Source organism: Carassius carassius, chromosome 31 (assembly GCF_963082965.1).
Source record: "Carassius carassius chromosome 31, fCarCar2.1, whole genome shotgun sequence".
NCBI lineage: Eukaryota > Metazoa > Chordata > Actinopteri > Cypriniformes > Cyprinidae > Carassius > Carassius carassius.
In genome coordinates, this window is record NC_081785.1 from 1689965 (window position 1) to 1705449 (window position 15485).

General features: G+C 38.5%; 1 protein-coding gene across 1 annotated transcript; it reads right to left on the reverse strand.

The window, feature by feature from the left end:
* Window positions 1–181: 181 nt before the first annotated feature.
* Window positions 182–11409, reverse strand: hivep2b (HIVEP zinc finger 2b). Its single transcript, XM_059518460.1, has 6 exons — window positions 7221–11409; window positions 6958–7100; window positions 6692–6867; window positions 6521–6616; window positions 2989–3692; window positions 182–2479 (listed from the first exon to the last, which is right to left on the reverse strand). Exons 1-6 carry the CDS (start codon window positions 11163–11165, stop codon window positions 2057–2059), a joined length of 5487 nt encoding a protein of 1828 aa, XP_059374443.1. The 5' UTR covers window positions 11166–11409; the 3' UTR covers window positions 182–2056.
* Window positions 11410–15485: the final 4076 nt, after the last annotated feature.

Genomic DNA, 15485 nt, shown 5'->3' on the forward strand with positions numbered 1-15485 from the left:
AAATAATGCAAAAAAGAAGTATATGATAATGTGCTAAAGTATATGGTAAAGAAGTACAAAAAAAATCTGGATTTTTAAAAACATTAGAGATGAAAATATATTTACTTATTTCTCTGGTTTGTTTATTATTAATATGCATATTTCATTTTGAGATAAGAACACTGTCCACAAGTTTTTATAATAGAACTTTAATTTATTTATTTTTTTCTTTTTCTAAAGGACATCTTGTAATCAGAGTAAAACAAAAACAAACAAATAAGAAGAAATCAGCTGCCTTTATGGGCAAAACAAAAGAAATATTCATGAACTTCTATAAATGATGATCAGTCCATAAGATAAATAACAGTTGTCATTTCTAAAATGCCATAAATTCAACCTAGATACCTCAAAATCTTTAATATGTAATACTGTAAACATGATATGAAAGTTCCTTCAGTATAAACTCAGTTTAACTTCATCTCAGCATTTTTAAATACTCAGACTATTAATATAAATACCATAAACTGCCTGCTACTTCATATGATATACGTATGTTTAATATGAGATAGCACTTATACCTTCTTTAAAGACATTTAAAATGACTTAAGCTAAAAATTCATACATTCAAACAATCAGACAGGTTCACCAGACAAGACCCTTTCATCTGATGGCAAGAAAAACCTGAAAAAGCAACTATCCCTTCATCTATATACAATTCATTTTTGTTTACTTCAACACAAGCCACTCTTCAAAAGTAATTACAGTACAGGATAGCGATGTGTGTATTTGTGTAAATATGTATGTGCGTATATGTGTGTATGAACACGTATGTATAAGTGCACATATAATTGACTTAACAGTGACTGGAATGTTGTGCCATATGATTAATTCAATGAAAATTCATTTAAAAGAGCTTCAATATTGATGACACGGCATTCAGTCTATCAGCTCGCTAGAAAGTGCTTCGAATAGTCATCTTAATGCACAATACTTACCGCTTTTTACATAATAATATGATGTTATATGCAGATCTATTCTATTAAAAATGCCTTCTAATGACACTTATTTGCTTAAGTGCAGAAAAATCTAAAAATTAAATAAAGGAGGCGAGGTATGATACATTAGAAAAATACTATACGGTGGAGAAGGTTTAAACTGTTTAAAGAATTTATCAACAAATTTGGGTTCATAATCTTGAACGCACTTAATGCAATTAAGTTATAAAGGTGCCAGCAAAAATATACAACAGCATACAATGCAATGTCATAACACAGCTTAATGCAAACTTTAACGTAAATAATAATTGCAATCTCAAAAAGCAACCACGGTACTTCATATTAGTTCAACTTAATGACCACCACTATTGTTAAGTGCATGAACAGGGTACATCGAATGACCTTCTCTCATCAACGGATATGCAAACATCTTCTTAAAAGGCACAAGCAAAAGTCAAAGACGATTTCAGTAAGAACGGCGACTGGTATTTTGTATTATAATTGGGACGTAATGATGCACTTTCAGTCCTGTGAAACTCAGAATTATAGTTTTCACTAAATATTGATATAATTTTCTTGCATGTATTGTTGCATATATGCAGCTTGTACATGTTCATAGTTGTAACTGATATGGCAGGAGAATATGGCATATGCATTGACCATAAATGCAAGATGTTTTGCATATTCTATGTATAACGTTTCTGCCTATGTTTCCAAAACTCCTTGGTCAGATGACAAAAACACATCTAAGCAAGTTTGATTTAGTGCATCTTTGCCTTCCGCAATCTCAGACTGCAAGGGGGCGCTAAGGGTCAACTACTGAGCAAGTTCGTTCAAGTTTGTTAAACTTGGCATGTTTACAGCAGCTACCTGAATAATAACACATACGGGTTAATGACAAAGACACTTAAAGGTAACTCTATCGCCCCCTTGAGTACAGAAGTTTGCTACCTCCAGTGCAACACAAGAACCCACGTAATGTATGTTGAATGCAACCACTGAATAAGTGCATAAAATATATTTCTGGTCTGAGCTTGAATTTAAGATTTACTTCTGAATACGATTATATAGTGCTTACAAAGTCAGCTTTTAGGCAGTTTCTCAGCTGCATCTTTAGATGTAATACTGAGGGATGCAATAGCTTTTACACAGATGTAGACACTCTCCTCCTTCTCATCGTCTTTGCTAGGAAGGCCAGTGGAAGAGGTTGCTATTCCTCCACTGTAGGCCACTCCAGAGGTTGAGGTCTGGCCGGAACTTCCTGTTTCTAATATGTTCCCCTGTGGAATTGATGGGAGCAAATTTCTCTCCCCAGCAGCACCAGATGTTGATATGGTGGGAATTCTTATCCCCCCAATAGGGTTCATCGGAACAGGTGTTTGCACCTGTCCTTGAGAGTGCAAAGGCAAATGGCTGAAGATGTCTGGCTGCAGGGATGTGGACAGATCTTGTCTGCTGCATAGGCCGTAAGGAACATACAGATTCTGAGGAGTATCCCCTTGATCCTGAAAAAATTAAAAATGTTAAAAATTAAAAATTAATGTTGTTCTTGATGCTGACTGAATTGTGGTATGTAAACTATTTTCAGATAATTAAATAAAGTCATCAGACTTGGTGTAGATTTGGTGTGAACTTTTAAAAAAGGATTTATACTGTCATGCCATTAAGGCTTGGCACCAGAATTGGCTGTATAGCAATAATTTATCCTAAAATTCTGGCATTATATTCTTTATGCAGATTTTATTCTATACAAAGAAAGCGTATAATGACCATGGCATATATTAACAGTTAATATTTTACATTTGATGAGGTACACTTTTGTCTCCAAAAGCAATGGATAAAATGCAATGTGTTCCTTCCTTCCTGTAGCTCAATCAGTATCAGTAGAGCAATGCCAAGATCATGGGTTAAATTCCAAGGGAAAGCAAGACTTGATTGTGTACCTTGAATGCATTATGTGTCGTATTGGATAACAGCATCAACCAAATGCATAAATGTACATTTAAAGGCATACCATATCAGTGTCTAAGCGCACTCCGATGACTGGTCGAAAGGGAGTAGCTTGAAATCTCACACTCCTTCCCTGATCCATGAGGGTCCTGTGCTGATAAGACCCCCTCCGTGGGGACACGGCCCTGAGCACCCCTTTTTGTCGACCCAATGGAGACTGTGTTCGTTGCCTCGATGGGTACAAACCTGTAGGTCTTACAGGTGACAGCTGCCGGATAGGTGAAAAATCCCCTCTGATGCTCAGATCTCTCCTTGGAGATATGGCTAGTAAAGGAGATGAATCACGGCTTGACAAAAGGTGATGTTGTGGTGAGAGATCCCCTTTTGGGGACATGTACCTCTGGCCAGGTGAATCCCAGCAAGGCGTCAGCAGCTGAGGTGGGCAAGGCTCAGAAGAACTACTTGACAGATCAAAGGTCAGATCATCATCAGTACTTGGAGAAGAAACTCCAAGCTGTTCCTTGGGTTGATTGCGGCTTGGGTCAAAGTGTTTAGGGAGACAGCCAGACAGACATAGCTTGTTGACTGTATAGGACTGAGGACTTGTGCTTCTGGACAATGTTTTTGGTGTAGAATCACCATCACATTCATCATCTTCATCATCATCTTGTTCATCCTCATCAACGCCATCAGAATCTTCCGCATCTGAGAACTGATGTTTAACAGTTGTTTCCACTGGCATGATGCCTAAGGACTTCTGCGTGTCATCTACACAGGCAGTAAGAAAGAAAAAAAAAATTAATTAGTGTATTGTTCTAATGTTTAAAGGGTTCAAATGATGTGATTTAAATTTTTCCTTTCTCTTTAGAGTGTTTCAAGCTCTTGGTGCATAAAGAAGTTCTGTAAACTTGCAAAGACTAAAGTCTAAAATCCAAAGATATATTCTTTATACAAGAGTCCACCACTCCTACCTAAAATGGCTCGTTCTAACACACCTCCACATCACGATCTGCATAACGCCGCCCAAATATTAAAGCAAAGACAGAAGGTGTAACTTCAGTTCTCGCTGTTACCGCTGGCGCCATGTTGTGGAGACGCTGTGTGTTTCGTTGTGAAAGATAAACTACTTTGTTTGGCCTTCCAAAAAAGGTCACAACTAGAAACCACAACTAGTGGTTAAGTTGTATCTACAACACTATTCCGGAACAGTTCAACCCAAATATTCAGATGTGTGCAGCGCATTTTGCGGAGGAGAAGGACTGCTTCTTGTGAGAGTAGCCTACAATGCCGGTGTCTGTTTCTATAAAGTGGGGCAGTTCAACTTTGCAAGGACAGTCTGGCTCTTCTGTCTCACAGTCTATAAGTATGTTTTCATATTTAAAGAATTTGCCACTGATGATTCAAATGTGAGTGTCTGCGCTTGTTTGTCGTTTCTCTGATCACAAATGCAGACATGGTTTTATGTTTATGCAGCACAATATGCAATGCATAAAAAGACAGTATAAGTCATTATAATCCATACTTATGTCCCCACTGGATGCAACAAATTCCTCGTTTATAATTGGTTTTATTGTTTTTGTCTTGTCGCGCCAGGACACACAGCATCACAGTATGGTAAGGGGCATAATATTTCTGTCACATGCTTGAGGTATTCAGCCAATCACAATGCACTAGATAGCTGGCCAATCAGCGTACACCTCGCTTTTCAGAATGATGAGCTTTGTAAAAATCTATGCGTTTCAGAAAGGCAGGGCATAGAAGAGCAACAATAATGTACATTATGTGGAAAATAATGTGTTTTTTGAAACTTAAACCGCATAAACACATTGCTCTACACCAAATACACAAAATAATGTTATTTTTATCAATATCATGCGACCACTTTAATCTTTTACATCTGCAGAAAAAAATAGTAGTTTTCTTTAATAAAAAAAGCATTTACTTAATAAAATGATTTCCTACACATTTTTTAAATACTGTATACAGGTCCTTCTCAAAATATTAGCATATTGTGATAAAGTTCATTATTTTCCATAATGTACTGATAAAAATTAAACTTTCATATATTTTAGATTCATTGCACACCAACTGAAATATTTCAGGTCTTTTATTGTTTTAATACTGATGATCTCAAAAAATTAGCATATTTCATCCGACCAATAAAAGAAAAGTGTTTTTAATACAAAGAAAGTCAACCTTCAAATAATTATGTTCAGTTATGCACTCAATACTTGGTCGGGAATCCTTTTGCAGAAATGACTGCTTCAATGCGGCGTGGCATGGAGGCAATCAGCCTGTGGCACTGCTGAGGTGTTATGGAGGCCCTGGATGCTTCGATAGCGGCCTTAAGCTCATCCAGAGTGTTGGGCCTTGCGTCTTTCAACTTTCTCTTCACAATATCCCACAGATTCTCTATGGGGTTCAGGTCAGGAGAGTTGGCAGGCCAATTGAGCACAGTAATACCATGGTCAGTAAACCATTTACCAGTGGTTTTGGCACTGTGAGCAGGTGCCAGGTCGTGCTGAAAAACGAAATCTTCATCTCCATAAAGCTTTTCAGCAGATGGAAGCATGAAGTGCTCCAAAATCTCCGGATAACTAGCTGCATTGACCCTGCCCTTGATAAAACACAGTGGACCAACACCAGCAGCTGACATGGCACCCCAGACCATCACTGACTGTGGGTACTTGACACTGGACTTCAGGCATTTTGGCATTTCCTTCTCCCCAGTCTTCCTCCAGACTCTGGCACCTTGATTTCCGAATGACATGCAAAATTTGCTTTCATCCGAAAAAAGTACTTTGGACCACTGAGCAACAGTCCAGTGCTGCTTCTCTGTAGCCCATTTCCTGCACACGCCTGTGCACGGTGGCTCTGGATGTTTCTACTCCAGACTCAGTCCACTGCTTCCGCAGGTCCCCCAAGGTCTGGAATCGGTCCTTCTCCACAATCTTCCTCAGGATCCGGGCACCTCTTCTCGTTGTGCAGCGTTTTTTGCCACACTTTTTCCTTCACACAGACTTCCCACTGAGGTGCCTTGATACAGCACTCTGGGAACAGCCTATTCATTCAGAAATTTATTTCTGTGTCTTACCCTCTCGCTTGAGGGTGTCAATGATGGCCTTCTGGACAGCAGTCAGGTCAGCAGGCTTACCCATGATTGCGGTTTTGAGTAATGAACCAGGCTGGGAGTTTTTAAAAGCCTCAGGAATCTTTTGCAGGTGTTTAGAGTTAATTAGTTGATTCAGATGATTAGGTTAATAGCTCGTTTAGAGAACCTTTTCATGATATGCTAATTTTTTTAGATAGGAATTTTGGGTTTTCATGAGCTGTATGCCAAAATCATCAGTATTAAAACAATAAAAGACCTGAAATATTTCAGTTGGTGTGCAATGAATCTAAAATATATGAAAGTTTAATTTTTATCATTACATTATGGAAAATAATGAACTTTATCACAATATGCTAATTTTTTGAGAAGGACCTGTATAGGGATGCTAACACCTTGCTACTAATAAATGTAGTTACACTTAACGCCTTACTACTTGTATTAGCTATGCTACTGCCCAGTGTTGCATAAGTAGTAATGTTCCTACCATTATCCTCTGTATTGTCCATGGCTGTGGGTGATACTCCAAGTTCAAGGCATTTTTTCATGTGAGCTTTTGACTTCATATGCTTGGTGAGATTCCCTAAAAAACACAGGGGTTATTTTTCTATCCCAATCTTTTGTAATCATGCTTGAAGGTAAATATGGTAAAACCAACCTTTAGTTTTGAAAGCAAAGTGGCAGCACTTGCAGATGTAGGGTCTCACATCTGTGTGCGTCCGTATGTGTTTCTTGAGCATGCTTGGCTTCTTACAACGAATGCCACACTCTTCACATATATACTTTCCCCGGCCACGTCCTCTCACGTACACATATTCCTCATTAGACTTATAACTGATAGAAATAAACAACCACAACAATCCATTATGATGCGTTACTACAGTCACATATGAACATCAGCATTATCAAAGTACATATACATACCCTCCTTCAAAAATCTTCACACGCACTGGTTCTACTTGCCGTATAGTGGATGCAGCATCCTCTCGTAAAGATTTGCACCTCTGGCTAATGTCTCTTAGCCTCACGGCCTGTTTTGTATCTTCCTCTCTGTAGTCCAGTGTAACCTGCAATAATACAACAGACCTTATGGAACAGATGGCTAAATAACAATGGCATCAACATACAGGTACATATAGCACAGCAGCAATAGGCAAATCAGCAAAAACCAACAACAGATAACATACCTGTTCTTGCTTCGGTCTCCGGGGGGTAGAGGTCATAAGTAGTCCAGGTTGATACATGCTAGCGATTGAATAAATAGCATTCTGCCTGCTCTGTTTGGATCGGAAAAGAGCAAGAAACATCCCAGTGCTAAGATCGAGTGGGTTAGGGTTATGACATTTCACAAACCATGAGGCATACTCTGAGATATTTGCAGCTGTTTGGGTGCTATTTGGCTTAGTGGAGTTGAGATAGCACCAGCTCACACAAGTAGTAGTGTGAAGACCTGGAAACTTGGAGAACAGTAAAGCACCAGTGATTGCTGAGGGCACTGCACCTATACTAGAACCAGGATGATTACTAGCCATTATGTGTTCAGGTGTTGGTTTTTGCTCCATTATAGCAGCATCTTGAGGAAATCTGGCAGGAGATAACTCTGGATTGCTGTAAAAGTCTCGGCTGGGCTCATCCATATCTACCTCCTCAGTGGGCTTACATGGCTCTGAAGTGCTTTCTGAATTGAAAGCTTTCTTGGGACTTTCTTTTTCAGCGTCAAGATTTCCTAACTCCACAGCACTAAGCTCTTCAACAATCTGGCCATAAATTTTCTCATCTTTGACTCGTTTCTGCTGCTTCACTTCAGTTAAAAGTTCAATGCTACTTGCAGGTGAGAGCGTGCGTTTGTTTGCTCCACCACTGGGGGCCTCTGTAGTTGAGATGGTTTTGGAGGTTAATGATAGAGGTATCCCTGTTTTTAGCTTTGCTGGTGATGCCTGAGGGCTGCGCAGTAGTCGGCTAGGGTGCCCTGATATTGGAGATAGTTCACAACCTACGTTATTTTGTTGCATGACAATGGCAAGACTTTGACAGGAGGCTTGATCTATGTAAGAGATAGGATTCTGTGTTTGAGAATCCAGAATATGAGATATACTAGTATACGTTACGTTCCCGTAAGATGGTACTTGCATCTGAATTCTTACAGGAACTAGCAAACTGGACGTACTTTGACTGGCTAATGCTTGCTGAGCTTGCGAAAGAACTGCTATCGTTGACAAAACATTGCCTAAACTCTGGGAGCAATCTTGCTGGGGTTTTCTTAAGCTAATATAAGATTCAGTTACCCTGGATTCTTCAGGTTCTTTTTTAATAAAAAGCAATATGCTATCCATATCATAAACATTGCAAACATTGGGTTTAGCATACTGAGATGAGGATTGGACTGGGCTATATTGTTTGTGTTGGGGAGAAGGACCACCAGAAATCAAAGTGTACCTCATTTTCTCGATGGATCCCTCAGGTGTAAACGGTTTGCTTGGAGAGGTTGTTCTCTTGCTCATTTCATCTGAGACTGTGCTGCCTTGCATCTCAGGTTCACCACTTAATGATGCCTGCCTAACCAAGAAGGCCCTTCTACGCTCTTTAACCTCCTCTTGCCGAGATGTAGATGGAGAAAGACAACCATAATCAAAAGACTTGCTTCGAAATTCTGGAACCACTGAAGGTAAATTATAAGGTGTCTGCTCTGAAGCAGAACGTCTCATCTCTCGGTGATGACTCTGTGAACTTCCTGGTACAGATAAGAACTCCAAAGGCTTATTAAACTCATCTGGGTTGGATTGTGACACAAGGTTAATGTTTTCCTCTCTGTCGAGGGACTGGGAAAAACTTGAGCTGTGAGACAAATTGCTATCTTGACTTGGGCTTCTGGAAAGACTTGTGCAAGCGGATTCAAAACTAGATTCCCCAGAAGAACATTCCATCTCTGCTAATCTCAAACGTTTCTTTTTGGGTGGTAGTTTCTCCATTGGAAACTGTGATAGGGTCTCACTCCTCTGCGGCCACTGGAACTCTTCAGTATGCTTTTCCCTTTGCTTGACCCCTACTTCCGGAAGTTTTTCCGGTCTGTCAGGCTCCACGGTTACTCTGATCTCTGGAACTTGGATAGTAGACTGAGATGTTTGCTGCTTAGTCATGTGAAGCTTTTGGTGACGGAAACCACTGCATCCCTGTTGCCAGTCTGCTCCTTCTGTTCTGTGAGCCTCTATGCTGTGTTCCTTTTCCATGAATCTGTAAATGGCAATTTTGTCTAAGGGATGTGATCTAACATCAATTGACTTTTCTGAAGAGTTTAGCCAGTTTAGTGAATTTGTGTGCTGTATGACAGAGATAACATTGCTGCCCGTCCTTCTCTCAGTGTCAGAAAAGGCAGTATCTAAAGTAGTTGGCTTTGTCTCAGTGTCCTCTGAGTATCCAGAAGGCTTGTCTTGCACATGAAAGTCATCTTCCTCCAAGACATTTTTGTCTTTTCTTCGTTTCCTTGTGGAAATTTCTGATAAATGGCTTGGAAAACTGGAACACGACTCAGTTTCTTGATAATTTTCAGCACCCAATTTGGAATCATCTACACTATGAATTTTTAAGTCTGATTTTAAGCTACAGGCCAGATGAGTGTAGCAATCTGATTCTGTGTGTCCTTCGTTAGCTGAGTGCTCAAACGCAGCTTGCCGCATTAGTCTTCTCATACCCATTGTGCCCCGGTAGGTGACATCAGCACTTGTCACTCTCTCATCAAATGAGTTACTGCTTCTTAGCCCTTGTGGTGTATTCAGATTCGAATTAGATGAGGTTGGAAGAGAATTACTGCGCAATAATACACTACTCTCTGAAGCAGTTTCCAGAAGGTCAGCGCTATGGATTTGACATTCTTGGTAACCTTCCTCTTGGAAGGACTCTGAATTAATTTTTATTGATCGGACTATGTCTTTCTTGCTTCTGTGAATGGAGGAGTCTGCGTCAACGGGCATTATGCCTTTGTTCAGTGTAATCATAAAGCTAGATGTGGCTTCATTTATGTCTGTCATGCAGGTTTGTACAGTGATTGATTGCTTTGGCCTGGTTGTTGCCCTATAACATTTCCCGAACATAATTTCTTGATATGATTTGGCACTTGCGTTCGACTGGTTCAACTGTTGCTCAGCACTCTCAGAACGCGAGAAGTATCCAGAATCAGTGCTTCCTTTACTGTATGAACTGGGCAGAGAAAGAGACTGATCAGAGTCTTGATGTTTCTTCTCCGAAAGACGAAGTGCCAGTCTTTGTTTGATGGTAGAAAACTCAACCATCTGGTCCACCTGAGCAATAGCAGCAGGTGCCATCATTTCCCGGAATTGCCATAAAGATACTTTTCCTGATGACCCTGTTTCCTTTTTGAGTGAAGTTTGAGCAGAAACATCGGCTTCCTTTTTTGCCAATACACCCCCTTTTTCTTGCACAAAACCCTCTGTTTCTTTGATATGGCTTGTGGTATCTAAGGGCAAGTCCTCCACAACTTCTTCATCAGTGTCACTGCTCTGCTCAGCATCAGAATGCATTTCACCTTCTGCTACCACCAACTCTTCATCAATATGCTTGCTGTCTTGTCCTGAAAATAAAACCAGTCCTGCTTTTACTGCATGGGTGTTAGATTTTCTGTGTTTGTACAGGTTACTCTTAGTTTTAAATGAGAAACCACAAGGAATACATGGATATGGTCGTTCGCCAGTATGAGAACGGATGTGCTTCTTTAGTACACTGGGTTTGGCACAAGCTCTCCCACAATACTGGCATATATACTTCCCAGTCTTAACCAACTTCTGCTCCTTTTTGAGAAGGCCCTCTGACAGCAGCTCATTTTCCGATTGAAGATATCGTTTGTTTGGGAGAGGAATGTTCTTCCTCCTGAGCTGGATATGACACTGTTCTCTAGATTTTGAGGTAAGAATATTTTCTGAAACAAGGACCTGTGGCTCCACACCAGGAGATGGACTTACAGCTGGGGTCTGGGGTTGCTCCGCAAGTGTTATTTTGTCCTCTGAGCCAGAGGATTGGCCTCTTTGGGTCATCTCAGATGGCACATGTTTTTCGTCATCTTTGAAACTGATAATCTGTTTGGGACGTTGCGCTTCACCTGAGGTTTTAGCAGCCTCCATGATAAGGATTTGCTATCTACAGTTGCTACATTACCTTTAGTTTTAACACAATGAACATCATCTTGCTTCGATGAAAGTTCCTTTTTTAACGTGGATTAATAATCCTTCAGTGCTTTAAACAGTTCCCCGTGATTGTACAGCAGTCAGTCCAAGAGCATCATTTTCAAAATGGTGAAATAATAATTTCCATACGTTCAAGAGCATGTTCAGTCAAGTTGTTTAAAAATGGTCTCCATCTCTATATGCATTTAAACCTGGGCACCAAATCCAAATTGTCTGCAAACAGAAAAAAAAACATGTTTTCAGTAAATAAATTCAAATGTTTTGAGTATAGAATAACTCGAAGAATAACTCGAAGAGTAATACAATTCTGGTACAGTTATTTAAGTACAAAAGTCATTTTCAAGCCAAATTGGCCCATAAACTCACCATGCCCTGAGTAGAGTGTTTCTGAAGGCAGTCTGCCAGCATCATCTCTATCTTTCTGAGGTTTGTGATTGATGTGAAGGTCGTCTCAAACTGTAAGGTCAGGAATTCCTCCATTAGAGAATTAACCAAACTACAAGTACAACAATACACAGGTGGGGATAATGTAATTTTGCTCTGTGACACCATCAATCATTCTGCACTTTAATCTGTATTTGGAATGTTGTTTTTTTCTATTCGAAGGAAACTCTTGCATTTGAAATAAAAACATTTAAAAAACTAAGATAACAAAGCGCTAATCCTGAAATATGAATGAAGATCGACTGAATAATATAGACTACCATTCAAAAGTTTGAGGTCAGTAAATTGTTTTGAAAGAAACTAATACTTTTATTCAGCAAGGATGCATGAAATGTATTAAAATAGTGACAGTAATACATTTATAATGTTACAAAACACTTAAATTTCAAATAAATGTTGTTCTTTTGAACTTTCTATTCATCAAATAATCCTGAAATCTCTTATTATAATTTTCACAAAAATACTAATAGCACAACAGTTTCCAACACTGATAATAATAATAATAATTTTTAAAAAAGTTTCTTTAGCACCAGATTGGCATATTACAATGATTTCTGAAAGATCATGTGAGACTGAAGACTGGACTAATGATGCTGAAAATTAATTTTGCCATGACCAGAATAAATCACATTTTTAAATATATATTAAGATAGATCAGGTTATTTTAAATTGTAATAATATTTCAGTTTTATTGTGTTTATGATTAAGTAAAAGCATCTTTGGTGAGCATTTAAGACTTTATTCAAAAACATTGAAATAACTTATTGACCCCAAGTTATTGAATCTTATTTCATCTTCAGAAAAGCAATAAGGCAATTTTTTTTTTTTTTTAGTGCATTAAAAAAAGTTACAAAACAAATTCTTCTGAATGATTTCATACTGGCTAGGGAAAATCTGTTTTGAAAATGTTTGATGTAATGATGGATGCAAGTGTTTGAGATTCAGAAGATATATTGTAGAAGATTAAGAATATGGCACTGAAGACTTAAGACTAAAGACTAGTAAATGAACCAACGAATAAACCAATAAATCTTCATCCATTATGCAATACAAATTTCTGACCAAATTACTTTAAAGTTTACATTTTGTTGGTCAAATAAGTCAACAGGTATAGTGCCACGATATTAAACAGATAATATTCCTACTTACACCACCTCTGCCTACACTCTTTGAAAAGATGTGCAAAAATAATTACCATCTGCATACATCAGAGTTTGTATAATGAGGTTACATAAGGTTATCTGGTTCAAACCTCTTAACTAGGACATTCAAACTCTGCAAGCAATCAGAGAAGAAATATCAAGCTCTGCCAGGCTATAAAGTCTAAAACCGAATCTTGATATGGTCTACAATGAAGTCAAATGTTTCCCACGGGTCGAGTTAGTGTCTAAACAGCCTGTCTGTCAGGAGATAGTGAACAGAGGAGAGAGCTGATGTAGGAATGATAAAACAGAGCAATCATTGTGCTTTTTTCAAGGTCAATCTCAATCCTGCATTGTCCTCAACACATTGGAGGAGAGATATGGTGGATAAATCTGCTAAAAAGAGGCTAAAAGCACCTTTAAAAACTGGGCTGATAAGTTAAATGTGTCAGTATTCAGATACAAGTCAATAATCGCATCAAATCTGTAACTTGATGCTATTTCATCATTTAAGAACAGCAGCGAAAGTCTGCAAGTGTCCAAGTTTGACCTTCGATCATCCTTTAGATGATCAGACATGCATCTGCATTAATGCATCTACAACAACAACAACTGGCACAACATGTCAAAGCCAAAGGTGGGAAAATATGACCAGACTCAAGAGAATGTCATTACGTCATATATCAGCCCCCCTTGGCATCACTTCCCAGCAGGATGCCTGGCTTCTCATGAAATACAGCAGTGTTGTGTCCTAAAACTACAGCAGGAACAAAATGTCTATAAAAGAGCTTATCATGCTTCAAAAAAGCAGAGCAGTCAAGGACTGACTTTGACGAGTCATCTGCTTTTGAGTCCAAATAAGACATACAACAACAGTGATTGCCATCAATCCACAAACCTGGTGTCCAAATTCAGCCTTGTCCAATGTCTCCAGTCAAATGCAGATGTTCTCATAATTCCTGCTTCCAGTAATAATGTACATCACCTTAAAGAAAAGACAAATGTGCAGGAATTGGTCTCAACAGTCAACCATGTCTTGCTCAATGAGAGTACATTAGAAGAGCTACAGATGTAAGCGAGTCACCACAGAAAATACCTCACTGAGACGCGTATCCAGGAACAAAAATAGAAAAGGGGCCCAGTGAAGGGTTATGCAACGGCCCACATTTGAGGCCACTTAAGCATCAGCGCAAGAAGTAGTGAATGGCCATGCTGCTTGAAAAGGAATTGGAATCCAGAAGGTTTAGCATAGAATAAAGCATTAATCCTAAACTGCACTGAAATAAAAAATTCAAGATATGTAAAGAATTGCAAAATATAGCAGAAATAGTAAGTAGAATGCTAATATAAACACAGCACTACATGCAACTGGGATTGAAAGTCCTGATAGATGACATATTAAGTCATGTAGCTCGTGACTGTGTTAAATCAGCAGCATCTTAAAAGCACCATAAAGTCATAACATTCAGTGATGCACATTATCACAGAACAAAGTTTTTCAGCAGCGCTGGTTTCCAGGAGTATTTTTCCTATTCTTTTTTCCCATAGGAATTTTTAAAAAGTGTTTGTTTGAGTTATAAGCCACGAATCAATCCAACGAGGAGATCCACAGCATAAACTTTAATTTGAGGCTGAAAATTCAGCTGTAATAAGGAGAAGAAATACAATCCCATAAAGCATTGCAAATGACAGAATAAAAAACAAATAATGGTGAAATATAAAATAATGGATTTAAAGATGTTGATTTTATATTAAAACAATGTATTATAGATTTGGTTTTGTTTTGTGATTTGAGAGCTTGTCATACACAGTTCTTCATGGAAGTGGTCGTATTTATCTGATCGATGGAGATTTCTTTGCAGAGTCATTGGTCATGTCATTTTTCACCAGGAATTAAGCTGTTTATTGATTATTAAAAAAATTAGTTGCCTTCAGCATAAGCATATACCATCGATTAACAATCCCAGAGCTCGCAGTAGCTCTGTCTTTAAATATTTGTAAATTATGGTAGAAATATACATACTGTATACATTTACATTTACATTAACATTTAATCATTTAGCAGACGCTTTTATCCAAAGCGACTTACAAATGAGAACAATAGAAGCAGTCAGGTCAACAAGAGAACAACAACAGTATACAAGTGCCATGACAAGTCTCAGTTAGTCTAGTATAGAACGCACATTGTTTTTTTTTTTTTTTTTTTTTTTTTTTTTTTTTTTTTTTTTTTTTAATTAAAAGACAAGAAAAGGAAAAGTGCTAGTGTTAGTTGGTTAAGTGCAGGCATACATATATCAAGCCCCGCTCAGGGTGGTAAATCCTATACTTCTCGATTGGTCTGTAACCTTGAACCTTCAGCACAATTAAATTTACACCACTAAAAATATTTGACCTGCTGTGACTATCATCTTAAGTTACAGTGGGGGAAGACAACAGGGTGTGATGCATTAGAGGAGTGGAGGGGGTCAGATAACATAATATACTACAGATTCGGTCTTTGTGTTGTAGTAAAGTAACATTAGAGCCCTTTTACAAAAGCAAGCCAGTGTCACTATCACTATTGCTCATGTTGCTCAGTGCTGGTGATTTGATCAAACCCCAAAACCTAAGTATTACATTTTGGCAAGAAACTTATTTTGATTCCTCACATCTTGAATCATTATAATTGACT

Coding starts and splice junctions, on each gene's coding strand:
- hivep2b (XM_059518460.1), bottom strand. CDS start 11,165: ATGGAGGCTGCTAAAACCTCAGGTGAAGCGCAACGTCCCAAACAGATT. Junction 3,693..6,520: donor GGACAATACAGAGGATAATG/GTAGGAACATTA, acceptor CTGCCTGTGTAG/ATGACACGCAGAAGTCCTTA. Junction 2,480..2,988: donor TGCGCTTAGACACTGATATG/GTATGCCTTTAA, acceptor TAATTTTTTCAG/GATCAAGGGGATACTCCTCA.